This window comes from Solanum pennellii, chromosome 7 (assembly GCF_001406875.1).
Source record: "Solanum pennellii chromosome 7, SPENNV200".
NCBI lineage: Eukaryota > Viridiplantae > Streptophyta > Magnoliopsida > Solanales > Solanaceae > Solanum > Solanum pennellii.
This window is the reverse complement of record NC_028643.1, coordinates 72916141-72942689: the sequence shown is the minus strand read 5'-3', so window position 1 is coordinate 72942689 and position 26549 is coordinate 72916141. Positions and strand designations below refer to the sequence as shown.

The window sequence follows — 26549 nt, the reverse complement described above, 5'->3', positions numbered from 1 at the left end:
CCTGGTCTATAATTTTGATAAAAGGAGGACTGCTATTAGGAAATATCTTCTTGGTCGTAAATACTAAAATAAGCACTGATTTAACCTGGCATGTGAACATAGAGTAAAAGGAGAAACTGCAAAAAGACTAAGCTAAACACAATTTCATTATTTTCAATCCATTGGCAAAGCACTATTAGTAACTATGAAATTCATCCATGGGACTGTTAATTTTACAGAAAAAATGGTAGGCAGGCCACTAGTCCATAACCATGTGAGCAAGAAACCAGAACGACGATTGAAGTTCTGGGTTTCAAAAATTATTTCATGTTTTTTTTTGTCACCCTGATCCCAAGAAGACATATTTCTTCTTTCAGGGTAACGGATGTAACTAATCGCTATGCTAATGCCAATCATATCCTTGTTCATTTTACATTAAGGTCGCAATCATCTTGTATAGCAACTTCAGAGAAGAGGGACTTGAATGCACCTAGGGAGAATTCAGACAGATTCAAGGCAGCATTGGCAATTGACTTGTCCTCCTCAAGTATTTCTATTTTGCCCGATTTTCCCTGTATGAATGATAGTATGGAAAATGCTAACTTAGTACAGATGAGAAAATTAAGCAAGGTAAAGTACAGAGTGCTAAAACATGTTAATAGTGGACATAGTGATATTATAATTAAACATCGGCAAGCCAACTTCGCTGTACATCTTGGTAGAGGGTAGACAGGTACTTAAATGTTTATCAATTATATCGTTTTTGTAAGTATCTGTCTAAGCATTCCATACGATCCTACACAAATTTGGAGAAGACTTCAGTTGCTGCTACATGAAAAGTATGTTTTGGCTACAGCATTGCAGATGCAGAGAGTGTTTCTGCTGTAATCATATGGAATGTCTGTGCCAGAAACTCGCAAATGGACTCAGTAACAGGTACATTAATTTTGTGGGTTTGACTAATCAACTAAAGCAAGTATAAGATGCAAGCATACATATCATCGGAGCTGTAGGATCCAGCTCATAGACAGAAATAAATCCGACATGGCAATAAAGGTATCCGATGAATTTCAAGTAGTGGTACAGTAGTTTGACGAGGATGAAAACTTGAAGAAAAGGGAAGTTTCTTAGAAGGTAGGAAATTCTAAAGGTCTGATTTCTGGTCTAACTTCCCTTGTAACACTATTTTTGTTGGAGGAGAAGTTTTTCCTCCTCTTAGTATGGGCTTATTCAATTATTTGTATGACAGTCGAGAGATAGAGAATGATGTACTCCTCCACAAGGAGAGAAAATGACCTAGAGTTAGTGGAATTCTAGTGAGGGTGTCAAAGAAAATGTATTCCAAGCAGTATAACCTTGTGGATTTCCTCTTTTCGGTGGGTGAGTCTCTCGAGAACTTTGAATTACCATCGCAAATTTTCAATAGTGATATTGTTTTGCTCCTTTTGGGCAGTGGCTTTTCCCTTAACTTAAAGAAGAGTTCTCTACATAAAAATATCATTTTCCTTCCTTACTTTCATCTTGTTTTTATTTACTAATAGTTATCATCCCATTATTAATCCTTGAGTTTTAGCTAGTATAGGATCATGAGAAGGGGTATCATAGGCACTGGCACACGAGTATGTGCATGTCTAGACATTTGAAGTGTAGTAATGGATGGAAGATGACGAGACCACAGTATACCTAACCATCGATGGGGTTGCAATGTATCGGAAGGTATGAGACCCCTGTTTGGGTTGAGATGTTTTCTCAACAGGAGGGTTGGGCCAAGGTTTATTTCACAATGTAGTTCTCTGTTGGAGAAAAGAAAAGAATTAAGGAGTGAGTGGTACTTCCGATAACCGAGCAATACCTGAGGGCCCCGGCAACACGGTTTGAAACTCGGAGGATAATGGGTCCGCCCTTCTCCACTTAAGAATCAAGTTTTTGTATGAGACAGGATTCGAACCCATTATGGCGCCTATTACGTATCTGTGCTCCTACCACTAGGCCTGCCTTGAGGCCAAGGGTGAGTGGTATTACAGTACGGGTATTAAAAGAAATGAATGTATTCTGAGTGTGTATTATACAGTGCGTTTTGGGTTTCAGTTTTGAGTGGGGGAGTCGTGAGGACTTTGTGATACTGAAAACTAGCAACTCTAAACTACAATTTTATAGTGAAATTATTTAGCTCTTCCCGAGCTGTGGTTTTCCCCATAGAAAACTTGTTTTTCGTTACTTTTTACTATGCTAACTATTTTCCGGTGGGTAATCCTCAGTTACTAAGACAAATCACTGAAAAATTAATTTAACAACTATCTATATCACCTCATCGTGTGATCCTCTGATGTAACCTACAACCATAACTTCCATTTTGCCATGCTGGATCTGTTCGTCACTTGAATCAACTATACAAGCTTGCTGAAATGGAGTAGAAAAACAAATATGGTCATCTTTAAACAAGGAAAACATATAAGAACGAGAAATTTAAAATAGCAGCAGACAAAGATAAAAGAGATGAAAAGCTAATGTCTGTCAAGTAGGAATTAGGGACTATGCAAATAGACAAATTCTGACTACAAGCAACATCATGCATGAAGAAATTAAAATGCCTCAAGAAGACTATTGACGAACTTTTTCTTTGGCTACAGAAAACCAGTAAACTCTTTTTCATTGTTTAAAACACTTGCACTTCAAAAAATTGTGCTACACTATTTGATGCTTAGTGGAAAGCATGTCAAACTATAGATAGCAGTTGTCCATTACACAGACACATTGAGTAATGCTGCAGGAAACACTTTATAAAAGTCATAATAAGTGTACGGATAAACAAAGTATTCTGCAATATCCCTAACTGAAAACAAATAAGCAACCATAATAGGGCAAGTTCCATGAGCATCCAACAGTGTCAAGTGAAGAAGCATTGGGTTAGTTTACTCACCATCTTCCTTTTAGAACTGCAGCAGCCATGTCCCCAACCAACGCCAAGAGCAATCTTTATGAACTTGTAAGCCTCAGGTTTTGCCCAGCCAAAATAAACTCCAAACACTTGATCGGGGAGAGTAGACGGCCCATCATCTGGATATGATCTTTAGTCAGAATTCTGAGAGTCTAATAACACAAATAAGAAGGAATCAGGGAGAGGATATGGGACTTGGCTTGTCATAGACCTGCAATATCATGGAGGAGGCCATTTTTGTACAGACCCCTGAAATGAACAGGTTCAACCAGCAATGCATTATCAACCCCTGCAGTCATTAAATAATAAAAGTTGCATCATACTAGCAGGACATGCAGGACCAGAGCATAAAGTAGGCATACTGGAAGGAAACATACAGTCTTCAAATGGTGGGAGACCCCATACTTCCGGTTTTAAATCTAGGAGTGAACGAAGCACAGAATCAGCTATTGTATATTGATCAAATTCAGAATGGAAAGATGGCACAGCTACCACCTTCATTCCAGCAGCCTTGCCTGCCTTGACTCCGATACTGTCAAAATTATTGGGTGAGGAACTACTGTCATATCAATTGCGGTTAATAAAAAATGTTCAACAGTCGTGCATTAACTGCACAAACGAGTTCTCAATATGTAGAATCATGAATGATCAGTTCACTGAAGAGAAAACGAAAAAAACAAGGAGCAAGTCAATTTAAAGAAAAACAGGATTACTTCTATTTCTAAGGAAGTATCTGAAACCCTTCACATGCACTAGTGTGTGCCACAGCACAGCACGAATTGTCAGCTTTGACTAGAGTTAAGATGGCACACACTCACATCTCATGTGAATCATGTTTAAGCTGTTCTTATTAGCAAAAATGATATGCTAGAATAGATCACCAGCCTTTGATACCAAAGCAGTATTAAAATTAGTAGCATTACTCACTGCAGAAATTAAGACTTCCATGTGTAGGTGCATGTATCAGTAAGTTATTTCAGTCTTCTCCAGAAAAAATCAAAACCAAGAGCCATTTTATGGTTTAAGCGTAATGTCCTAAGATAGGCATAAGAATCATACTCACCCCAGTTTGCGATAAATGTTTCTATTGGAGGTAAAGTAACTTAACATGCTCCATGCACCGGGTATGTGAACTTCAAGAACCAAATTTTTGCACAGTTATCTCAAATTCACTTCTCAGTCCCACAAACATTGTTAGATGAAATTACATACTCATGATATCATCATATCAACATATGTTAAGAATCAAAATCAGCTTCAAGAGTGTGTTCAGCTAGTCAAGTTAGCTATTAGTAGGGGCAAAAAAAAAGAGGAACCGCAAACTTTTTGAGGTACATGTTAATCTGTTAAGAGTTTACATTAAGAGTTCAAGCAGTAAACTAATGCTAGACAGCTAGTTATGCTGATCACTTGTGACGACTTAAGTTTGATCCTTGAGAATAGAAATACAGTCACTTACATGAAAGGTGGATGATTTCAACCACTCACTAGCACACTGCATAGGCATGCAAAGAACTGTCCAACTTAAACAAGCTAACTAGAAATGAGAAAGAAAAGGTTACTTACACAGAATCCTCTATCACTAGGCAGTGAGCTGCATCTGCACCCATTTGTTTTGCAGCTTCAAGAAATCTAAAATCAATCAAGAATTCACAGGAAATCAGAAGAAACTATATTATCTCACAGGTGACACCAATTATCAACCAATGGAAAGAAGTTCAGTCTGTCAGTGATATACGCAAATTTTGCAAGTGATTTTAGACTAACAGTAGCTCCTGAAAAATGAACATGTATAGCACAAAATTTTTATTGGGTACTTATTTTAGACATAATAAGAGAAGGGGAGATTAATCAAGATGCTTTAAAGGAATTAGCTATAGTGTTCATGAATTGAAATACTTTTGCTTACATATGTAGTCTTTTTAGTCAAACATGAATATCTAAATAGCATAGATCAAATGACAGATTTCGGTAACTTTATGAGCTTCTGAAAGAATAGTATCATGAGCAGTTTGTATATACTATTGTAATTAAGCACCTTCTTGGTTCTCCAGCTATGAATAACAAATTTTCTTCAAGAAAAATGTGATAACACAAACTTTGAGAGGAATAAAGGATAAAAGAGTATGTCATATCTTATGCATAGCAGTAACCAGAACTATTCAGAGAATCACCCGCAGTAGAAAGCCTAACTTACATGTCTGGAGAAGGCTTCCCTGATTTAACCTCGTCACTTCCAAGAACTATGGAAAAACATTCTTTCCAACCTAGTTCAATGAACAAAAAGGATTATGTTAGCTTATAATAGACACCTTCACAAGGAAACAACTGAAAGAAAATTGATGTGCTGACCTTGATTGGAAGTTCATAAAGGCGACCTCATTTAGGAAGAGAAGGAAACATTTTTTTAACAATAAGATGATTCAAAAAAAATACTTTGCAGGCTTTAACAAAAAGAATTTTCTCAGTCCTAAGGAACTGTCTTATGGACTATTTACTTCGAAAATAACAACACTAATTGATGAAACAAGAAAATAAAGGGATAATGTGAAAAGGAGCATAATGATTATAAACTACGTTTTACATTAATTTCTTAATGAGTTATAGCACAACCTTCTTGGAGAGAGACTTTCTTATCTATGTTTTTCCTTTTGGAATTTGAAGCAAGGGCAAAGGGAACTCCATGCTTATGGAAATGTCTTATAAGGCGATTAGCACCAGGAAGCGCTTTTGCTTGCAACCACCTGCAACAAAACAGGGAAAAAAAACTATACATTAATAATCTGTTGCCAACATCATAAATCAGTGCAGGGAAGCTGATCCTAGCTCATCTATCACACCGTTAATACAATGTGAGATGATGTGCAAAATTATAGACAAGTGGAGGCGACTAGTGCATAGTGTTTTACTAGATTCTGTTAGTTATGCAGAGCAGAGAATGAATATTGTGTGGCTAGTCAAATTATTAAAGATGTCATGGCAACAAGTATTTCATTCTCATCATGTCATCAACTTGAATCGGAGACATTATCACAGAACATTCACTCGAAGACATTAAGAATACAACTTTGTAACACAGTGTAGGAAAACGGGAAGATGCATGCGCTCTTGAAGGCTTGAAGCAACATGAAGAAGACTTATATCCAACATGTAAGAGCAATAGGAGAATGTAAGGATCAATAACCATGTTACTATCCAATATGAAGTAAAATGAAATCCACAAATATGATGATTTTGTAAGAAGATGACATCAAACAACATAGGTGGATCTAGGATTTGGACTTAATGGCTTTGAGCTCTGAATTCTACCTCAACCTATTAATTTATTGTGTTCGGACACTATGTTTTACACTATTTCATGGACTTTTTACACATATATTGAGTTTGAACCAAAGGTATTAGTTTGGACTCCGAGACAGATCCAAGATTTGAAGTTTATGGATTCCTACAGTGACCTCAAGTTAATATACAATAATAATTGGGTTCACAGTCAAATATTTAGTGGATTGATACATATACCGGGTTTGAGCAAAAATCACTGAGTTCTCGCGAACCCATAGGTTATGTTGTAGGTCCGTCTCTATTTGGACAAATCCATAACTAATGCACTAGGTCTGCCGCTGTCAAGTGTCAACCAATTATGCTTTATAGTAGTTTACAAGTGAATATCCAAAATAAAAAGAAACAACTAATATATTGAGAGACATGGTTCAAAAAACACTTACAAGTCATGATAAAAGGGCATGACAGCTTGGACATACTGATCGGGCGTGATAGGGAGGTCGTAATCACTGACAATGCCAATAGCGTACTCTTTCTGGGCCATCCCCAATCTTTTCTTTTCCTTCTCCTTATCTGGCACCTTCCCGTATCCAGCCAGAAATTCCTTCAGAATTTCCTTTGTCAAGTGCTCTAAAACAAACACATCCAAGATTTAGTATCACCGGGCTCAGAGTGAGATGCATACAACAACATACCCAAGTTTAATCCCACAAGTGGAGTCTGGGTAACGTGGTGCATACGCATCCTTAACATATCTTATGCACTTCACTTTTAAAATTGTTTCTATGGGCCTAATCAGATTATGAGTTGTATAACTCAATCCTTCTTTCTTAAACTTCATCCCACTTAAATTGCATCCCACAAAATGGAACTTATAGAGGCACCAAAGGTGTGATCTAGTGGTCAATAAAGTAGACTGAAAATCATATGGTCTCATATTCAAATCCAACAAAGACAAAAACACTAGCTAATTTCTTCTCATATGTCATAAACTTGGTGGACAGAGTTACCTGATACTTAATACATGTTGCTGGTGGGAGGTGACAATGACATCAGAGATATAAGTACTACGCGCAAGCTGACTCAAACACCTTAAAAACAGGGACTATATTCATACATTGCAAGAGTCAAAAACACGATTCAGTTGAACTTATAGTAAAAAAAAAAATAGATCCCAAAACACAAATGCTACAAATCCAGAAAAATATAAAACTAAAAAAGGGAGTGGAAAAAGAGGACCTGTACTCAAAAGGGTACCATCCAAATCAAAAATGACAGCTGAAATTTGAGTTATTCCATGTTCTTCTGCAGAATGAAGATCCCCCATTGTTGTGTGTCAGAGAAGTTTAAGGCTTTGCTGTGAAATGTGATGAATGAGCAGAAATATAACATAGAATATCAACGATTTTAAAGAGATATTTTAACGAAAGGATCAAATTCCAATTTGCAATTGGGCAAAGGTGCTTACACAATATGGGGAGGGATTCTTTTTCCCGCCTTCCGAAAGTAATTATTCGGTATTCCAAGTATAACACCAAATATTATTGTTCTACATTCCAATATCCTCTTGTCTTCTTCTTCTTCTTCCTTTTTGAGTGATGTTTCAATCAACTGTCATTTGCATTATTAAAAGTTGTACTTTTTGTAGTACTATCTCAAATTTGAAGTCTTGTGAATTTTGAACCACCTGATATAATACTGAGCTAACATACTATATATTGTGTTTAGCTGACTCAAAATCTTTCTATATACACCTAAAATATAAGAAAATTAATTTTTATATATATGTTCTATACATTCAGTAAGATGATTTTGTTTTAGATAAATAGAAAAGATCATTAATGTCGTTTCTATGAATTTAGAACATTACTTTTTAATCTTGTTATTCTAACTGCCCGACACCTTGAAACATCGCATTCGTCTTGATGCTCTATGTAACACTATTATTGGTGGTGGAGTTTAATGAAATTAATTTGATTACTGGATGCGTATGCATTTCATCAAGTTATAATAAGATCGATAGTGACAAGTCTGTATATAGTGAATAGTTATTTTAAAAGTATCAGACGGCAGACGAAGGGGAGGCACAATTGAAAGAGGATTTTAAACATGAGCTAGTACAGGCAAACTTCCCTTTTTTTCCCAAGCATGGGCAGCTGTAACCATGCTATTTGGTCAAATATAAACAACACCCAGATGGCAGTTCCAAGAAACAAATTATAGAAAAGATAATTTATTCTTCTTGATTCAACTACTTTTGGCCACGTACAAGGAGATAAGAAAGTCAAATATAATCAATCAACCTCCATCAAGATGGTAGAGAAATAGGAAAGGTGCAATGAACTTCTCCAAGGAAAAACAAAACACCACAACTCTTGGAAAAGTCATCAGTTATCAACAATCTATCCCACCAAATTTGTCAAGGCATTTTTTTGTCATTGTCTTGGCTCAATAAACAATTTAGCAAGAATAACTGAGCAAGCCAATTTTCTAGATATTCTAATTCTTCCAATACTTTATTTTGGGGTAAAAGACTACTCAGGCAGAGAGAATAAATAATATTGGGGGTAAAAGATACCAATGACATGCACCAACATAGAGTAGCATATATGCTCAGCTCCAAACTAAATGAACAAAGAGAGAATAATGGAAATTTAGTGATATTGAGATAACAAGGGTGAGAGGACAAGCAAATAGCTGACATCCTCCATTTGGCTGCGGCAGTCATCTGAAAAATAAAACCACCTATAGACCAGCAATTATCTAAAGACTGAAACAACTCACTATACGGAGAGCGGAAATAGCACAGGGATACAAATTACACACTGAGTTGCAGACAACCAATTAACAAGTGAAGAATCTGACACGACAGACCCATAATAGAAGAATCTACTAAGACTTAACAAACAAACACCCCCCTTGGCGTATCCTTGTCCTCACACCTCCAAATACACATAGTAGTTCTAACCATTAGGCCCATTCACTGCAAGAACACAGAGAATATTATTATTTGGAATGACTACGTAATTGAATTACTACCAGTCTAGAAAAATCTAAAATCGACTCGAAGGAAGGAGACTGGATATAAAGAACCTACCTCTGCATCTTCACCTCCACCAGCTTTGTTTGTGGCATCTCCCTTTTGGGCATCTTCTGTGAAAGGGCAACAAAATTAGTAAAAGTTAACTTTTCCCTCAGATTCAGTAAATTAGACAATCCATTCATCTAGCTCAACCCCCTAATACTGCTATTGATATCACGTTTTTATGCCTTGTCAAGCTATCTTGACTGCATTTATCATATATTTCCAAAGGAAATAATTAATCACTGGGGAATAGCATTTTCATTGAAGGGCACATGTAAGCTAACTGAAAAAATTGTACAAGTACAAAGTCAAACTACAAGCAGATACCCAAGATTTTAGCTGAAGGTAACACCAATAAAACTTCATGGTTAATCCTATGTCAAGAAAAGAAACCCATGACATAAGGAAAAACCCTTCAAGAACTAGTACTTCCTTGCCTGACTCCTTTTTTCTCCTTGCAGGAAGAAGCAATGCCACACTTCTTCGTCACCCTGAACTTATTTTTTGAAAATAGTGAGTTAGCACTTAGTATTACAATATCATCTTCTTTGTTTCCTTTCTGAAAATCAAGATATCTCGGGAAGGCAATGGCACACAATACAAAATTCAGTTCAAAATGGGCCGTCCTTCTACTACATACAAGATTTCTATGTGTCAGGGTTTGAGCCCATGACAACTGCCCAACTCGCATATCACACGATATCCTCTTTCTTTACATTTAGACCAAAGCCCTTGGGGCAGTTCTCTTAATGCTACCTAAAAGGTTGCAGAACCAAATTAGTTTTTTCTGTAGACATCTCACATGTGATTGAGCTATCAAAACCACTGAAGAACTATAGCAACTACTAGCGGAAAAGACCAGCAAAAGATCTCAACCAAGCCTGAGAATAGTAATTTCAAGCTAAAGAGATAATTATACGAAACAAATAAGTAAATAAATAAAGTACCGTCGACCAGGAAATTATGAACATCAGGAAAACTCTAGATTATACAAACGCCAAGGTGTCAAAAGATATTAGGATATGAGTGTCAAAGCATACCAGCATCCTCTGGAAGATCAGAAGTCCACAAGGTGAGGTTGTCCCTTAGAAGTTGCATAATCAAGGTGCTGTCTTTGTAGGAATCCTCATTCAGGCTATCCAGCTCAGATATTGCTTCATCGAAGGCCTGTTTTGCAAGATGGCATGCCCTGGAGAAACAGATTATAATCAGCTGAGCCTAGAAACAAGTACAGACACACCGTTTAAAAAAAGGTAAGGACAGCTACAAGAAGATGAAAATACAAAAGACAAACCTTTCAGGTGAATTCATGATCTCATAGTAGAAAACAGAGAAATTCAAAGCCAGTCCCAGACGAATGGGATGAGTGGGTGCTAATTCCGCCTCCGCAGCAGTTGTAGCTGACTGTACAAGTTTTAGCAACACACAATTAGTGGAAGCAGACAGACAGACATATATATCACCAAACTAATAGGGAATTCAACATCTAAATGCAGCAAACAGAATTGGAGAAAAGAAAAAAAGGGAAAGAAGCTCTCAATGAAAAACTGCATGTTAATAAAATACAAAACTAACTCCTGTAAGATCAACGTAATTGGCATTGACATACAAAGGGTCTTCACTTTCACCCCAAGTAACCCAAATTGTGGCACATTTTCCATTGTTCTGCAATGGTATTTGTTGCTAACACAAATTACCCCAAATAGCGGCACAAACTTCATTGGTTTATAAAAGAATCTAAAAATATTTAATGGGAAAAAATCAGTAAGATAGTTAATACCACATTTGCATCTTTTAAACCCCAGTAACTCAACAGTGGCACATACAAGAATTGGGTTGCAGCCTACTGGTAGCTACTCTGACCCACATATCTTAGATGCAGGTTCTAATCCATAAAAAAGACACTCCCTCTTCAATCTTCCTTCCACTATTCACAGGCCTACCCCCACCAAAAAAAAGTTCTTAAATAATGGGAAACAGACTATCCTGGTCAAAGAGGACTGTGATAATACCCAAAACAATGTAAACCAAAAGAAAAGTAAGCTCTAAGTTCTGGTGGGGCTTTAAGCGCAAAATGCAAATAAAGTGTGCGATTTAAGAAAAAGTACTTGTTTCATTCTAAGACATGTTTTTGAACAAGCAAACTCCTCTCACTTCGCAAGTCATTAGATTATGAATTAACCATTCAATGACAATCGAACTACTTTTGCTGCTCAACTTTTTACTTGTACTTAAGAACTGCTTTGAAGTGTGTGTGTGTATATATATATATATAAACAAGTAAAGAAGCACTATTCTCAGAAACAGCGAATATTTGTTTATGATAGATTAGAGACGAGAAAAAGTTCAAATTAAAATTACGTTTAAGAGACACTGATTCAACCCCAAGAAAAAAGAGATTCAAGGGATTAATGATAACATGTGGGGCATTTTCCACTATCAAGAATAAGGGGGAGCATGGGAACTGACATGTGCGTCACTCTATTTTCGAGAAGCCAGGTCGCAAGCAAACCATATACCTGATATGCTTTCAATGAAAGCTCAGCAACCTCCTTCTTGTCATTGCCAGCTTTAAATTCTGCAAGATAACGATAATAGTCTCCCTTCCTGCGGGCAGAGACAGATCATCTTAACAACTCCAGTTTGCTAAACTTCCCAAAACAACATATATTTATAACTCAGACCGACAACCAACAGAAATCAGAACCCTCACATCTTGTGGTAAAACACAGTTGATTCGCCTGCAGAGCATGACGGAATTAGATGCTGATCAATGACCACCATAATATCATTGCAAATGTTGGTGAGCTCCGACTCCACCTTTTGCAGGTAATCCTTGATTCGCTTGACATTTTGCTCGTTTCCTCTAGATTCTTCCTTCTGCTCAATAGAGGACAAGATCCTCCAAGATGCTCTCCTAGAACCTACCACATTCTTATAACCAACAGAAAGAAGATTCCTTTCCTCCACAGTCAATTCAACATCCATGTTTGCGACATTTTTCATCGCTTCAACCATTTCTGTACCACAATTCACAATTCCTTAAAATCTCAACCAATTACATAAAATATGAAACCTAGTTACATTTTTCATAGATTTAACCAAACAGATCAATAAAAGGTAATCTGTGTAGAACTTCCAAGCAGATAAAAAACATTTGCTAACATATTAATTCAGAATTCATTTTTTAAAAATCCTTAATACATCAAAAGCGCCAACCTGTATCATATCAACAAAATCTCAAATTCCAAGTAACTAAATATCCATTTATGAGTAATTCAACATTCTACAAGCACATCAACCCTATCCGTACAAATCCTTAAAGGTACTAAATTCCTACAACCTACATAAAACAATCAGAGACTAAAAGAATTTTTATTGCATTTAACCGAAGTGGATCAACAAAAGTTTATGTGCGCTCAACTTCTGACCTAAGTCCGTTTGCTGATATATGAAACTTCAAAAGCACCAATTGTTGCATCTCAATAAAATCGGATCAACCATCTCTGTACTAAAGACCTACAACCTACATAAAATAACTAGAGCCTAACTGCATTTAACCAAAACGGATCAACAAAAGTTAATCCAGGCTGACATAAGTCCATTTACGAATATATAAAACTTCAAAACATCGAAAGCAACAAGCGCAGCATTTCAGTGAAATTTTACATTCTGAGCAACAAAAACATAACTAACAGTTCCATTTCCGAACCTTTTCTGAGTAATCACATAACAGATACATCAAATTAAAGCATATACTCAAAAGGAACATAAACACTAACAGATCTACACACAGTAAAAAGTAGAAACCCTAACCATCGTAGCGTTCGGCTTGCTCAGCGAGCTTAGCGACGTAGACGAAGTTCTCACGTTCTTTGGAAGAAGCCATTTCCGATCTCTCTCAAATTGAAATCAAAGATTTTTTGTAGTGAAAACAGAGAGAGATTTTGCTCTATTCTCTCCCTTTTTGCTTCTCTGGTTCTGCGTGAATATGCTTTCTCGATGACGATTTTACGGCAGTAGCTACAGTGAGTGGAGATTTATCTAACAAGGTCTTCCTTAAAAGGGAAATAGCACTTCTCATCCTTTAACTTTTGTGTATTACTTCAATAGCCCCTAGAGAAGTTCAAATTAAATTTAACCCCTCCAAAATTATTATGTTTTACACGATTGTCCTGTTAATTGGTGACAAATAAAATACATTGAAACCCTTTTAACTTTTCAGGTTTACTTTAGGGGTCCTTATGAGAAGAATCTATGTTTTACTTTACCCTGCATAAAATAATATTTTCTCCGTCTCATTTTATGTTGCACCATTTGGATCAGCATGAAGTTTAAGAAATAAATGAAAATTTTGAATTGTTTATCAAATTATCCTTTAAAAGTGGACTCACTTTTCTCTCTCGTTATGAATGTATTAGAGTACTATTTAAAATTAAGTAGAACCAATAAGGATAAAAGAGGAATTATACTTTTAAATACTTACCATATAAGGAAATGTGACATTCTTTTTGGGACAAAAAAAGAGATGGTACCACATAAAATGGGACAGAGGGAGTATATAACTATGCAGATTTTTAAATATTAATCAAACGACCTCCTTTCCTTTTTAGTCTGTTAAAAAAAGAATGACCTCTAACTTTTTTTTGGTACCATTTTAATAACGACTTTCCACGTGACATGTTTAAGACAACAAGATTAAAGAACAATTTTGTACATTTGATCTAACTTTAATTTAGGACCACAAGATTGAAAATTTTTTCTTTATATTATTGAACTCCGTGCCAAGTCAAACCAAATTATTCTTTATGAAACGAAGGAAGTATAAGAATAACTTGTTTCTCATCCATCTACCAATCGTGCCCTTGAGTGCAACAACTTCAATCAAGATCTTACTAGGCTAAAGGAAAGCAAGAATAATATGCACAAATAAACCTTTTTTATAAATTTGTGGCTGTTTCATATATAGAATATGCAGAACTCAAGTAATCAAGTCCACTACAACTGTTCATACATTTGCCAAAAGCCAAAACATAGCCATTAGCTAAAGTCAGTAAATCAAGTGCAATATAGCTAATTAGTTAACAAAGAGCTTTTGTTCTTTCTTTCTTTCTTCACAAGCATCTCCAACACAATTATCTGTCCATTTATCAGGTAAAACTAAGCTCTCTTTGTAATAATCTGACATAATGCGGAATGTGACACCAACCATTTGTAGAGTGACCAAGGCCAACATCTTTAAACTCTTCAACTACATGATCAACTGAAACCAATAACCTACAGCTCACTTTCCATATTATTTCACCATTATTCCTTATAGTCATTGGCTTCACCAATTTATGAGTAACCACACATCTTTAAACTTTTCAACTACATGATCAACTGAAACCAATAATCTACAGCTCACTTTCCATATGATTTCACCATTATTCCTTATAGTCATTGGCTTCACCAATTTATGAGTAACCACAAGCTCATCTAGATCACACCTTACATCATAATAGTTGTGTGTAAAGTGACGAGAACTAACGCAGAACTGCTTCACCATGTATCTGCTGCACCATACTCTCTCATCATCCAAATCTCAATAGGTTTACTTTGATTATAGTTATTATCAACCAGACAAAGTGATTCCTGTAACACAAAAAGGAACATTTCATCAAAATGTACTCGTACATCAATCGTTAAACTACTTGGCAACATCATTTCTAAGAATGTATCATCATGCATGTCAAACAAAACAATCGTGTTTCTCTGAGTTGGTTCTTCTAATTCTTCCCCACTTGGAAGCAATCCAATGGGAAGCGCCATTCAGATATAACTGTGGTGTAGAGCAAGAGAATTGATAAGACAGAGCAACATGATGACTTATGTCTTTCTATACACCAGTGCTTAGCTTATAAAGCTCTACATACGGCATAAGACGAAAAGTTGTGTCTACTATTCTTACCACCTTGTAGTCATTAGTAACACAATCAAATCCAAACCCCTGTACATGAGCACAGATACTACATGTCTCAAATGTATACATTGGTGTTGGGAGATTAACAGATTTTCTAATGCATGGGTTCCAAAGATAGAAATGATTCGGGTAACTCCGGTTATCGTCCACCAGACACAAAATTCCATTACAACTACCTGCAATATTAAGGTAAGTGCTAGTCCACTCAAACGGCAAATCAAAGTAGACATATTGATCCAAATTCTCATTGTCATGGAACAAAGCATATATTTTTTCTTCTGGATTTATAGAGTCATATTGCATTATGATGTGATTCATGTTTTGGTTTTGGTTAAGGTGTGTGGAGATAAAATTGGGGCTTGTAAAAAGAGAGAATCATGACTTGCAAACACTTCTAGATAGAAGGATTGACTTGATTGGTAGTTTTATGAAGATGTCAATCATCAATTCTTGTGGCAAATAATCTGACATTTTTTCTCTTCAAGTGGTTAAGAAGTACTATTTCTTTTCTTCTACATTTTATTTGTGAGATGTGACTGTTCAGTGGTCACTTTGAACACACAAAAGACTTTTGGGAGGCCAATGTGGTACTCTTGGGAAGATACAAAAACAGTTCTAGTTCTCTATTTGAGACTCTTCAGTTCCACACACTTTTTATATGATCAACATCAGTAACAACAATATGATTTTAAAGTGTGTGAGGTTTCTGAAACTGTAGCTACAAAATAAATTTACTTATATGTTAGTGGTTGAGCTGGTCTTGGATCCAAATAGATAAATAAATATTTACGATAATGGATGAAACAAAATTATTATGGCTGAAATTTAATTTGGCAGCAACTCACGTCATGAACAGCATCTGGGATCAGTTTCATTTGGTTTTCACCTGTAAAATTGAAAAGCAAAATCACTTCAATTGAAATGGTTGCGTATATCATATTCGTAACAAAAAATGGCATGAATAGTTTATTACTTTTGTATCAATAGCCCAGACAACATCTGTGGTACTGTTAGGTCCCAATATACCTAAAACAATAAAAGCTTGAACTTGCTTTTCCTATTAAGAACCAATATTTGTTTTGCCTTTCTTTTGTTAAGAGCACTACTTCAGCTGAGCAATCTGAGAAGAAAAAACCAAATTTGACAAAAAAAATGGAAATTGAAAGAACAAACGAATAGGAAAGAGTAAGAAAGCTCTTCTCTGTGTTAGAGCAACAATGTTCTGGGTGCAGCAGACATGAAAGGCATATCAGTGGAATAAAAACTCTGTGATAGCTGATGGGATGAACAACTGAAATAAGCAAAGAAAAATATGTCAAAAGGAAATACCAATATTGTCCTTGGTTGTAACATCAAGTTTCACTGATTATACGTCGGCTACAAGTAGAAAGACCAAAATCATCTTTTAAGACTCCCTCTCCTCCGACAGGAAAAATCCGCAAATATCAGAATAAGCAAAACAGCCTCACATACCTTAAGAGTGTTGAGCCGGTGTCAACCAAAGTTCACTTGGCAGCAGAATCATTGCTGAACAAGCCGTTGTGCCAACATCTAAGAGCTCGTTGATGAAATATCGCTTGTTCAACAATGGTTGTGCTATCAAAGGACCTATAGATTAGCTTATGGTTAGATCCAGTGGTCACACATGCAGAATTCTGAAGAGAATAAGATAAATCAGTTGGTTAATAATTAGATATGTAGATTATGTCCAATGGAGGAAAATACTGCCAGTAAGATAAGTAGTTATATGAAGCGACAAAACACTGATGTATGAAATGACCAATGACAGTTCTCAAAGCCATTCAGTTTTACTTGGAGTCAAGGCTGTGATTTGAGGACGTAAAACGAGAATAAGTTACTGAACTCTAATTTGATTAATAGTGCTATATTTGGCATGCGGTGAATTATCTTAACCATACGAATGGCACAACAAAATCCAAAAGGCTCATATTCAAATCATTTTGCACAACAAAATTTACAATTTGAATCCCTTTTAAATGGAACATAGTTTGATCCTAGTTCAATATTCAGATCAGTTCTTTTATTTTGCCGGTGACCTGGATACTCTAAAAGGTGCAAGGAGTGAAAGAATGAGAATGCATAATGGTTATAATTAAACAAGAGACAATTGTATCGTTTGTTGTTGTTTAATGATATTTTTCACATTTGGTTTGACTTTGTGTTGTATTATAACTGGTAAGTTTACTAAAATAGCCTAAACTATTGTATGCATTAAATTTATCACCAATTTTAAAAAATAAAACTTAAGACATCGTATTTCTGCTAATTTTTTTGCCGACTTCCCTTGCCTACACTGTATCGACATAAACTACTAAATAGCACATGCTACATAAAAGCTCCACTTCACAAAAAAAAAACCGAGATACGCTACTCGAACACAATTATCATCAAAAAGAATTTGAAAAATGAAAAGATTCTTTTTCTTTTGGGATCAAGTATATCATATATGGTCCAGAACTTGTAACAAAGTAAGTATTTTTCAACCAGTCATGTTATTAAATTATTAATTGGCCCAGGCTCTCTTAGCATCTATATTATTGTTTGCATGTTAAAGTTCTTAATAAATATAGTGATACAAATAAGGAAATGCAAAAAAGGTTCTCTATAAACTGAAATATAGTTAAAGCAGAATAATAACTTCAGAATATGTTTATGGACAAAAAAAGTACCTGTATGAGCAAATAAAATAGTTGACCATGAAGAAAAAAAAAGAGTAAAAACGTAGGATAGGTATTTCGGTGGAGTTAAATAATATAGGGTAAAGCGTAGAATAGAATTATGAAATATTAAGTAAGGACATAATTTGAAAGAGAAATAAGGTAACGACACGATTACACCATTAAATAAAAGGGCGCTTTTCACTGTTACGTAATGACAGAATATAATATATTTTAGTTAACAATCAAAATAAACATTGTATATACGATACAACAATACAAACACGATGGAAAACAAACCTTTAGTAATGGACGGCTTAGCCGTATTGCAGTTTTTATTACAAGCACCTGATCTTGAACCTAATATAAAAATATTTGTCAATAAATATTAATGAATTTTTGTAGATTCGGCTAAAGTTATGACAACTTTCAGTAACTTACCTTCCGTATAGATAGAATGAAGACTTCCTACGTCAAAAGCGGGAAATGAGGGAAGCTCAGTAACTGTGTGGATCAGGTAATGATCAGAATAGTAAGTCAAAAGACATATTCATGCAGAGGAAGAAGTAAGCATTTGCACAAAACGGTGAAATAGAGTTTATGTTTTTTTGAAAAAGGGTAGTTGTAAAACGGTAAACGGTGTGTCCTATCCAGAGTTCAATAAATTTTAGATCTGATATGTCAACCAGTTTTGGAAGTCTAGCAAGAGTTTTTCATATTAAGAGTACGCTTTTCATTAGCTATTGTTAGTTGGTAGAGTTCACGGCACCTTAAATTTCTATCAGCATATTTCTTATCAGTGTTGGGGTACTAGATTGTTTGTCCAGAATCCATGGATATTAAATTTGTTGCTCCCAAACTTTTTGTTGCTGCAAGTGTTCTATCCCAGTGTTATCAACGGCAAAAAGCGCAAAAAAAGCTCTAAGGTCCGTTGGGGCTTTAAGCGCAGAGCACAAATAAAGTGTGGGCTTCAATGACAAAAGGCGCAAAGAGAGAAAAGAATACAAATATATATGCTTTAGTCCAAGACTAATAACTATAAAACATGAATGACTGAGATATGACCAAAGAAATTGAAAAAAAATTTATGATAAAGTGAAATATTAATTGTATAGTGTCGGTTCTTCAGAAGAGGCTCATTGACAAGGAAAAGTTTGCCTTAAAACCTTAATGACGACACTGAAGCGCACAAAAAGCGAGGTGAAGCGCTCAACACGTTTTGAGCCTCACTTCAGGGCTTAAGTGCGCCTTTGACTACACTGTTCTACCCTCTTTACTACTGTTGGACTTGTTTCCCCCAACAATTTATCAAATTAGTATTATTATACGGAAAATTTTGGACAAAGAAAATCTAAAGCAATAAAGTTAAACTTTAAACGGACAAGATTTTTGATTAAAAAAAATTCAAAAGGCATGCCACATATTTAGAAAGAAGATCAAGGAGAGAAATGCATAGTAATCCATGCAATCAAGCCTAATCTTGATCAAGACTTTAGGCAAACACTTGATCTGCAAGTTCAACTCTTTCCTCTACTTCACCTTTTAACCCCGAAGTCGGTAGAAACAAACTAAACTATTGGGAAAATGAAAATCAACCAAACTATCAGCAGAGAAACCAAGTACCAAGTTAAAATACAAATTTAAACCTTTAAATGCAAATAGATAACAAATAATAATGGTTTCTACGGAACCTGATAACATGTTATGAAAACATCATCAGGATGGATTATTCTTGATAAATGGAGTGTATAATAGGAGGCTGACTAAAGTAACAGAGAGGTCAACAGGACCCTGGAAGTGTGTATGGAAAAATGTGGCACCAATTAAGTTGAAATGCTTCACCTGGCTAGTAGTCAGAAGAGCTATATCTTGTCAGATTCATGATGCACTACAGAAAAGGAAACCTACATTGCTTCATGATGCTCATCATGTAAGAGTTACAGCACAAGGGTGGGCATCATTCGCCAATTTAACTAAGGTGAACTGGTCTATGCCATAGCATACTGCTTATCTTTTAAGTTGTTGGATTAGGATGGGAGGTAGTAAGTGCTAGAAGATTTGGTGGTGGAAAACAATACCTGCCTGTATTTGGTGGAACATTTGGAAGTAGAGAAATGAGAGGATTTTTGAAGGCAAAGAGAGCTCCATATAGAAGATCAAGTGGACAGTCATAACTTCTTTATGTTCTTGGTGTAAAGAACAATATATAGAAGAGGAAGTTCAGTTAGTTGACTTCACGAGATTACTGCAATTAGTTTCTATAAAGCATAAAATTTTGGATGTGGTAAGCATTAGGCTTACTCGGGAATAAAAATGTTAAGATATGACACCTGGGTCTAACTCGGCCTTAAAAGCTAGCTCATGAGGGCACGTTTGTCCAAGTCCATATAAGACCAAATTCCCATCCCTCTACCGATGTGGGACTTCTTAACACTTCCCCACACACCCAGACCTCAACTAGAGCGTGAACACTTATAAATAGGGGCCCAACATCGGTGAACAACAAATTGGGATGGACCTGACTCCGATACCATGTTAAAATATGACACCTGCGCCTAACTCAACCTCAAAAGCTAGCTCATGAGGAGAGGTTTGTCCAAGTCCACATAAGGAGACCAAATTCCCATCCCTCTACCGATGTGGGACTTCTTAACAAAAAAATTACTGGTTCAAAAGACGGCAAACAAAACCAGTTTACAGGCATGGTGATGAAGAAGCCAACTGCAAAAAAAGAGTGAGGAGGCTGGAGATGTTCTAGAGTATAAAGAAGCTTCAAAAACTTTGGCAGTGGAAGATAGAATAGGAAACAAAAAAAAATGCAGTGTAAAAACCTGGAAGAGAAATCGGAGGAACCTAGCAAGATCTAGATGTTGCATTATAAAGCAAATGGCCAGGCAGGCATGTAGACAAAACAGAGGCCTGAAGCAGGAAACAGTTGCTTCTCATATGAGGAAATGTACAATTTACCTACTAATGTTTTGTCTAATGGCCGAATGCCCCATGATGTTTTCTGGGCTCCTCCTTCAAGGCCTCCTACATCTTATTTATAGACTTACTTTAATTATACTTATTAGTCACCCTTTTTCAGAAATTTCTAGTTCTCTTTGAGTGTACAAGGAGGGCCGGTTATTCACCAAAACTTACTAAATTAGGAATTCCACCAAGATCATGAACACATGTTGATATGAAAGTAATCCACTGTATTTGGCTTTTGAAAGAATGGAAGATCTCTATATCTTTACCTTCTGGTTTTTCACTTATCTTCAAATCTAAAGATCAATGATATACCTTTCATTTTTTTTAAATCCCTCTCTTCTTAGTTGCTCATCTTTCTAGGAATCTAATGGACGTAGACTACCTACTTGTGGCAATGTTAAAGAATTATTTACCCCTAGCAGTAGCAAAGACCCTTGATCCAAGGGTCTTTTGAAAACAGTCTCTCTAACTTCACGAGGTAGTGGTAAGGTCTGTGTACACGCTACGTACCCTCCCCAGACCCCACTTTGTGAGATTTCACTGGGTATGTTGTTGTTGTTAGTAGCAAGGACCTACAACTTTCAAAGGAGTAACCAACCACACGAATCACTATAACAAACCCTCACTTTACTTAATGGATAGCGTTTGTTCTCTTTCAATAAACAAAATGAGAAATTGGGGAGAAAGAAGAAAGCTAAATTTGGTGATGACCTAAAAGCCATTGGACCCTATACCTCACTGACCAAAGACAGAGGTGCATTGTATTGGACTGAACTATGACCACTGTCCTGTGTGACTGTGTCATTGACAAATATAAGCCAGTCAAGTACAAATCATTTTGTAGCAAATTTCGTGCAGAACGAGCAAAATAAAAATAATGCTTAAGGAGGAAATACAAGACAAAGAAACCCAAGCAGTTTCCTTTCAAGAAGCAAATATACTTCTACAAAGACTGGTTGCATACTTTCTAGCTAGTACATCAAAAGAACCCCTAGCGCAACTGCATGTAAATGGCAACTGAAGTTGAAATTCCAGCTAAGACGAAGACTAAACTCCTATCAGCAAGATATAGAAGAGAAGAGGAAGATGAAGGAACCAGAGAGGATGTGCAACTGCATGTTAATGGTAACTGAAATTGAAATTTCAGCTAAGACGAAGACTAAACTCCTATCAGCAAGATGTAGAAGAGAAGAGGAAGATGAAGGAACCAGAGAGGATAAGCCAATCACAACTTGTTATAAGATCAACAAAATAGAAAGAAAGGCATGCGATCATGACAACTAAATTCAGTTCATAAGTGATCTTTAGAATTACTACCGAGAAAATTGGCTTGAAACAGTAATCAGTTACGTCTGCAAACCACAATCCAAGACTACTCTACCATTCTTAATCCAAAAGTTTAGCACCCAAGAGCAAATGTGCACTTTAATTTGTGTAGTGACAGGCAATTGTTGGATCTATGATTACGGTTTATTAGACTGTATGAGTTATGCCTATATCCCTAAATAACTGTTATGTTGCTGTGAAGGAAGAAGGATCACAAGGCATTTGAAGATAACCTGAAAGACTGTTCCAGCATGTACTGTTTGGGTTTTTGGGAGTAATAACAGCTATGCTGCGGTCGCTACCCAAGGGGGAAACACAACAGATACCTCTAACAAATCCAATTTCAGCAAATAGACGATGTAAAAGTTTTCTAGTATACTAAAAAACCAAGGTGCCAAGATAAACACACAAACCTTGAAGTATCATGCACCAAACATGAGATAGATATATAAACACACAACCTTATATCATGCACCAAACATTAGATAGATAAACACACAAACCTTAGAAGTATCATGCACCAAACATCTATGAAGAAAGTAATCAAGACAAGTATTTACAGTCTGTCTTTAAAACAAAGAGTTTGAATACCCTAGAGTATTAAATGTGCCACACGCTTCTGGCTCAGGGAAGCTTTGACCTTTCAATACATCACAAGAGGTCTTCATTGTCAGACTGAACCCTGCAAAATAATGTAATGTTTGCATGAAATTGAGAAGACTTTTAAGAGAAAATAAGTTGGCATAAGGGATCAACACCTAAACTTCAGTGAACTACCTTCAATCAAAAACTTACTGAGCTAAAGGACTTCAAGTGCAACATAGCTAATTAATTGGACCATGAAGGATCTTTGACTTGCTTGATCTTCCTTCCTTTCTTCCTCAACCATTTCCCTTTCATTTTTGACACGTAAAGCAATCCACTCATGTGCAGAAGAGATGCAATCCGCATTCTATATTTAGATTTTGCCCTTGAGATCCTTCTTTTCCCATCTTTGGGCTCTCTCTTCCATAAATTGGATGACTCCTCACAAGCATCTCCAACACAATTATTTGTCCATCTATCAGGTAAAACAAGGCTCTCTTTGTAATAACTAACATAACGCGGATTGTAACACCAATCATTTGATAAGTTACCAACGTCGGCATCTTTAAACCTTTCACCTGTATGATCAACTGAAACCAATAATCTTCGGTTACCTTCCCATAAGATTTCACCATTTTTTCTTATAGCCATTGGCTTCAGAAACTCATTAGCAATCTCAAGCTCAGTTGGAGCAGCGCTTCCGGAATAAGGTGTCCAGAAAATGTCATCACGAAGAGGAATATGTTGTGCAAACTGATTATTTTGGATGCTGAACTGTTTCACCCATGAGTCTGGTGCACCATACTCTTTCATCATCCAAATATCAATAGGTTTGCGTTTGTCATAGTTATTATCAACCAAACAAAGAGATTCCTCTGACACAAAAAGGAACATTTCATCATAGAATGATCGTGACTCATTGATTAAACTACTCGGCAATATCATCTCTGAGAATGTCTCATCATGCATGTTGAATAAAACAATCACACTCACCAACGATGATACATCCCATTTGGAAGCAATCCAATGAGAAGCTCCATTCACATATGCCTGTGATGTACTGGCAAGGAATAGGTAAGACAGAGAGACATGACTAATGTCTTCCCAAACACCAGTGCTTAACTTATAAAGATCAACATGAGGTGGCGACGGATGAGACCAAGTGTGTACTACTCTTACCACCTTGTAGTCATTGGTAACATGATCATAACCAAACCCCAACGCATAAGCAAATGTATCACATTTCTCACATGTATAACCTAGGTCTGGGAGTTCTACAGGCTTTCTGATAGCTGGGTTCCAAAAGTAGAAATGATTCAAGTAATTCAATTGGTCGGCAGCAGCAATGCACACAATCCCATTACAACTGCCCACAATAGTAACGACACCATTACTGCACTTAAATGAATAATCTAAGTGGTTATTTTGATCCAATTTCTCATTATAACGAGATAAAGCATATATATATATTTCTGAGTTTCCAACGTAATTCTGAATCAGGATGTGATCATCTTGTTTCCGATTGAGATGCGTAAAGATAAAATTAGGGCTAGTTAGAAGAGAGTACCATGACTTGCAAACACTTGTGCATCGAAGGATTGATTTGATTGGTAACCTTGTGAAGATCTTAATCATCAAGTCTTCTGGCACATAATCCGACATTTCTCTGCCTCGGCGAATCTGTTCAACTGAATTGAATTTCTCTGTTCTTCGAGAGCTAAAAAAAACTAACTCCACTCTTCTACACCTTCGTGGTTGAACCCTAAAAGCTGCTGCTAATTTATTTGACCAGGATTATCTATTTCTAGTTTAGCACAAAACTTTTTTCAAGTACAATGGTACTTTCGGGAACAAAAAAGGTTAAAACTGATAAAGAAATGTCCTTTATTGATCTATTGGCCCCAAAATATTCTTGACGTCAATATTTGTATCCTTTTATTACCTTTATTAGATTCACCGCACGTGCGTTGCACATGTATGTCTTCTCTTAAGATTCGTGCAACTGTGAAATAACGTGACGTCAATACTTTATATAACTTGTAAGTTGCTAAGCTTGAATCAACATTTGTGTTTCGGATATACGTAAAGAAATACAAGTACCTTTCAATAGTACCAAGTCACTTGTATCCTAATTTTTAATAGTTTAAGTCTACATGAAAGTAGTGTGTTCGTCCGTATTTACTTGGTGATTGATCATCTCTACGCTTATTCAACTGAACCTGTGAATACAGCCAATGAACTTCCCATTAGCTAATCATGTAGTGCATACTTATTTTGTGGGCGATTAGACACCTTGAATTTTTGGAAATAAACTAACAAGAAGTGATAATTAGGTTTAAATGAATTAAATTAAGTATTCTATTCCCACTTTATCATTGTAACGGAACGAAGCATAAATATCAATTTCTGTGTTTCCAGAGTAATTTTGAATCAGGATGTGATCATATTTTTCGATTAAGATAGGTAGAGATAAAATTAGGGGTAGTAAGAAGAGAATACCATGACTTGCAAACACTTGTGCATCGAAGGATTGAATTGATTGGTAATCTTGTGAAGATCTTATTCATCAATTCTTTTTGCATATAATCCGACATTTCTCTCCGGCGGCGATTCTGTTCACTTGAGCTGAATTTCTCTGTTCTTCGAGAGCTAAACAAACTCCACTCTTCTACACCCTTCCTGGTTGAACCCTAAATCTGCTGCTAATTTATTTGTGCAGCTTCATATCTCCATTATATTTCCAGCTTAACACTACTAACTTTTTTGAAGTACATTGTGATACTTTGGGAACAAAAAAGTTCAAAACAAAAGTGGACAACTTTCAAGTATAGCAAATAAAAAATTTATATTTGTATGCTATAGCAAAGTTTGTATAATTGCGCTCTATAGCAAACATAGAAACTGTATAATTTGTTATACATATACGGTTGAAGCAAATTATATAAAACGAAGTGTTAAAACAAGAAATAGAAAAACACTTGGACAGAGAACTGTATAAAAATGAAGTGTATAAAACGAATTGTATTATTGTAAGTATATAGAACGATTATATACAATTTGAATTTGTATAAAATGAGAAAGAGAGAAAGACAAAAGAGACTTGACAAGGAATATACAATTGAATCGAATTATATAAAATGAGAAAGAGAGAAATTAGATACAATTTGAAAATTGTATAAAACGAGAAAGAGAGAAAGACAAAAGAAACTGAGCAAGGGAGGATTTTTATTGTATAATTATAAGTGTATAGGACGAAAATATATGTACTTCCATGTGTATATACAATTTTCTCACGCTTTATACAAACAGAAATGCAATTTATACATTTCGCTTCTGTTTGTATAAGTGAGAAAGGCGAGGGTGGCGAGCGAGATTTGGGAGAGTGGCAAGCGAGATCTGGAAGAGGGGAGAGAGGGGAACAAAATATATTTATTTGTACAATTTTCTCTGCTTTATACAATTAGAAACAATTTTTATACACTTGTGTTTGTATAAAAAGTGAGAAAGCGAGCGAGAGATTGAAAAAAAGTGGCGAGCGAGATATTTGGGAGAGAGGCGCCTGGTAATTTTTTGCAAACGTTTGCTATGGAGCACAATTAAATCAAACCCTAGCTACTCTATTTATTTTAGGTTATTAGTTTGCTATTATATACAATTTTCCCAACAAACATTCTCTATTGAGCCCAAAATATTCTTAATGTCAATTTTTCTAGCCTTTTATTATCTTTGTTAGATTCG

The 26549-nt window shown here is 35.9% G+C and overlaps 3 protein-coding genes across 9 annotated transcripts; all 3 read right to left on the bottom strand.

The window, feature by feature from the left end:
* Window positions 1-128: 128 nt before the first annotated feature.
* Window positions 129-7961, bottom strand: LOC107025832 (bifunctional riboflavin kinase/FMN phosphatase-like). 2 transcript variants are annotated; one of them, XM_015226593.2, is made up of 11 exons: window positions 7668-7961; window positions 7439-7556; window positions 6643-6829; window positions 5531-5661; window positions 5115-5184; window positions 4484-4549; window positions 3295-3449; window positions 3129-3206; window positions 2900-3036; window positions 2287-2379; window positions 129-551 (listed from the first exon to the last, which is right to left on the bottom strand). In XM_015226593.2, the coding sequence occupies exons 2-11, from the start codon at window positions 7524-7526 to the stop codon at window positions 405-407; spliced, it is 1152 nt and encodes a 383-aa protein (XP_015082079.1). In that variant the 5' UTR covers window positions 7527-7556; window positions 7668-7961; the 3' UTR covers window positions 129-404. The 2 variants fall into 2 exon arrangements, with proteins under 2 accessions (XP_015082079.1, XP_015082080.1); XM_015226594.2 differs by lacking the exon at window positions 7668-7961 and adding an exon at window positions 7210-7304.
* An 839-nt stretch (window positions 7962-8800) lies between these two features.
* On the bottom strand, window positions 8801-13309 carry LOC107025833 (14-3-3 protein 9). 2 transcript variants are annotated; one of them, XM_015226595.2, is made up of 7 exons: window positions 13101-13309; window positions 11998-12304; window positions 11804-11891; window positions 10579-10688; window positions 10325-10473; window positions 9297-9352; window positions 8801-9182 (listed from the first exon to the last, which is right to left on the bottom strand). In XM_015226595.2, exons 1-7 carry the CDS (start codon window positions 13171-13173, stop codon window positions 9180-9182), a joined length of 786 nt encoding a protein of 261 aa, XP_015082081.1. In that variant the 5' UTR covers window positions 13174-13309; the 3' UTR covers window positions 8801-9179. The 2 variants fall into 2 exon arrangements, with proteins under 2 accessions (XP_015082081.1, XP_015082082.1); XM_015226596.2 differs by having other exon boundaries at window positions 9297-9349; window positions 13101-13289.
* An 895-nt stretch (window positions 13310-14204) lies between these two features.
* On the bottom strand, window positions 14205-25604 carry LOC107025978 (F-box protein CPR1-like). 5 transcript variants are annotated; one of them, XM_027918199.1, is made up of 11 exons: window positions 25311-25604; window positions 24912-25030; window positions 24379-24813; window positions 23022-24204; window positions 22818-22908; window positions 18366-18428; window positions 18225-18284; window positions 16720-16854; window positions 16220-16537; window positions 16092-16132; window positions 14205-14918 (listed from the first exon to the last, which is right to left on the bottom strand). In XM_027918199.1, exons 3-4 carry the CDS (start codon window positions 24471-24473, stop codon window positions 23055-23057), a joined length of 1245 nt encoding a protein of 414 aa, XP_027774000.1. In that variant the 5' UTR covers window positions 24474-24813; window positions 24912-25030; window positions 25311-25604; the 3' UTR covers window positions 14205-14918; window positions 16092-16132; window positions 16220-16537; window positions 16720-16854; window positions 18225-18284; window positions 18366-18428; window positions 22818-22908; window positions 23022-23054. The 5 variants fall into 5 exon arrangements, with proteins under 5 accessions (XP_027774000.1, XP_027774001.1, XP_027773999.1 ...); XM_027918200.1 differs by having other exon boundaries at window positions 23022-24177; window positions 25311-25603; XM_027918198.1 differs by having other exon boundaries at window positions 22787-22908; window positions 23022-24813.
* Window positions 25605-26549: the final 945 nt, after the last annotated feature.